The sequence below is a fragment of the Oratosquilla oratoria genome, chromosome 9, assembly GCF_046742065.1.
Source record: "Oratosquilla oratoria isolate Oo_2021 chromosome 9, ASM4674206v1, whole genome shotgun sequence".
Lineage (NCBI taxonomy): Eukaryota > Metazoa > Arthropoda > Malacostraca > Stomatopoda > Squillidae > Oratosquilla > Oratosquilla oratoria.
Window position 1 is genome coordinate 73,042,035 of NC_134785.1, and position 2,121 is coordinate 73,044,155.

Sequence of the window (2,121 nt, forward strand, 5' to 3'; positions counted from 1 at the left end):
TAATACTTTATGAGGAGCTGGTGGGGGGGAGAAGGGGAGGGAAGGGGGTTGTTTCCGTCAATAGATTTTCACTATAATTAGTATAGCGCCCTCCCCCACCCACCCACTCGTCTATACTTCCTTCGCTGGCTGGATCCAACAATCGACTAGCTATCAAGCTGGATGTACGTAGTTTACAAGACGTTTTACAAGACATTTAAGACAACTTACGAGCTTCCTATTTCATTCTTCAACAGTGTAAAACAAATATTTGAACATGTTCATGGAACACAAGTTCAAGTACAGCGGTATCGCCTATAAACCCAAACGTCTACGTGTATTTCAAAACTATATAATTATATGAACTACCATGATAATATATTTATTTATACTATAGATACATCAATATCTTTATATATATATTGTTATATATATGTTTGTATACCGCGGGAGTAAATTTTCTCTTAGGCAGGCTTGGTTAAAAGCAACTGCAAATTCAGCACTGGTCAATTTCTTCTTCAGAGTTTCCAACTTCCTGAAGGTATCCTTTATAGCAAGGGGTAAAGGAAAGAGTAGATTTCCTATTCCGGTCATTATTGACGTTTCGACTCTACCTGAGTCATTATCAAAATACAAAGATGGATTTTTTTTTTTTTTTTTTTTTTTACATTTATTGATTCACAAGAAATACATCTTGTTTGGGTCTCTACCCATATTCCTAGAAGGCATACAAGTATGCCTTTTACAATAAGAGTTACATGTACATGTGTTTAATTATGTCAATATTTGTAGCGCTGCACGGTCCTGGTCGGTTTCCACGATCTAGCTGACGTGGTTAGTGTCCTATGAGTCCGTCGCGTTCCATCCGGTCCAGCCGACGTGGTTTAGCTCCTGCACCCGTCGCGTCCCATCCGGTCCAGTCCAAGGCATCATGAGCAGTTACCTAAGTGAGAAAGGAGAAGATATTAATCATTTGGCTTGAATTTTTGTGGTGAGCTATAAGTCAATATTTCAAGTGAGTGCAGTTAAGAACCCATCCGTATCCTCTGGGACTGGCACTTGAAGGGGACTTCCCAGCCGACGTAGTTGGTATCTTTGCCCTCGTCGCGTCTCATCCGGTCGGTTCAGGGCATCCTGCGCAGTTACCTAAGTGAAAAAAAAGAAAGCATTAGTCCTTGGCTTATGATTGGAATGTCCATTGTTGACCAACATTTGTGTTGCTCGGTCGAACTCCTTCTGCGTAGACGTCCAGGAAGAGCTATGGGTAAGGGCTCTTCTGTAGAAGGAAGCAATGGTAGAGTCCTTGTACCGCTGCGGGCATTCACTTTCACCGCTCAGGCATAGTCCGGGATTGGTGGGCTTGATATATACCTCGGTCTTCATACGGTCACCTTCTTGCGTGAGGAGAACGTCCAGGAAAGGCAGGGTACCATTTTCGGCTTCCTCTGTCGTGAACCGAAGTCCAGAGATCTCTTGAAGAAGCTGGCGTAGTTCCTCGCGTTACTCACTGGTCCGGGTTCTCACGAAGATGTCGTCGATGTATCTAGCATATGCCATCGGCTGCTGGATCCTGCTGAACACCTCCTTCTCTACAGATCCCATGAAGAAGTTGGCGAAGAGGACGCCTAAAGGCGACCCCATAGAGACTCCATCCTTCTGCTGATACAGGTTTCCACGGGGGCATCTGAAGGCGGACTCCTGCGTGCATATCCTCAAGAGTTCTCGGAGGTGGTATTCATCAATTGCGAGTAGGGGGTGGGCAGATGACCTGTACACATGATCACAGATGTAGTCGATCGTTCTAGGTACCGAAACACAGGTAAATAACGATTCAGCATCGAGAGATGCCATTTCTCCTTCGGCAGGGGCACTGTTAACGCAGTCCAGGAATTCTGTGGATGACCTGTAGCAGTAGTCGGCTGGAACAAGGGGCGTCAATAATGCGTTGAGTCTCTTGGCCAGCTGGTACGTGGGAGTCGGAATCTGGGAGATGATAGGACGGAGGGGGTTACCTATTTTATGGGTTTTAACGTTCCCATACAGGTAACCAGGCCTAAAGTCTCCCGAGATCTTCTGTAGCTTTAATCCATCCACACGAGCGTTGACGGCGTCTATGATCTTGTTGGCCTTCCTTACGGTGGT

General features: G+C 45.5%; 1 protein-coding gene across 6 annotated transcripts in view; it reads right to left on the bottom strand.

The window, feature by feature from the left end:
* Nucleotides 1-622: 622 nt before the first annotated feature.
* LOC143028605 (uncharacterized) overlaps nt 623-2,121 on the bottom strand; it is a 14,529-nt gene continuing 13,030 nt past the window's right edge. For 2 of the 6 annotated variants that reach the window (XM_076190954.1, XM_076190952.1), the window contains exon 2: nt 623-922. In XM_076190954.1, the coding sequence (XP_076047069.1) occupies nt 815-922 (108 nt within the window). In that variant the 3' untranslated portion in view covers nt 623-814. Of the gene's footprint in view, nt 1,126-2,121 lie in introns of all 6 variants that reach the window. The other 4 variants (XM_076190953.1, XM_076190950.1, XM_076190951.1 and 1 more) reach the window with 3 other exon arrangements.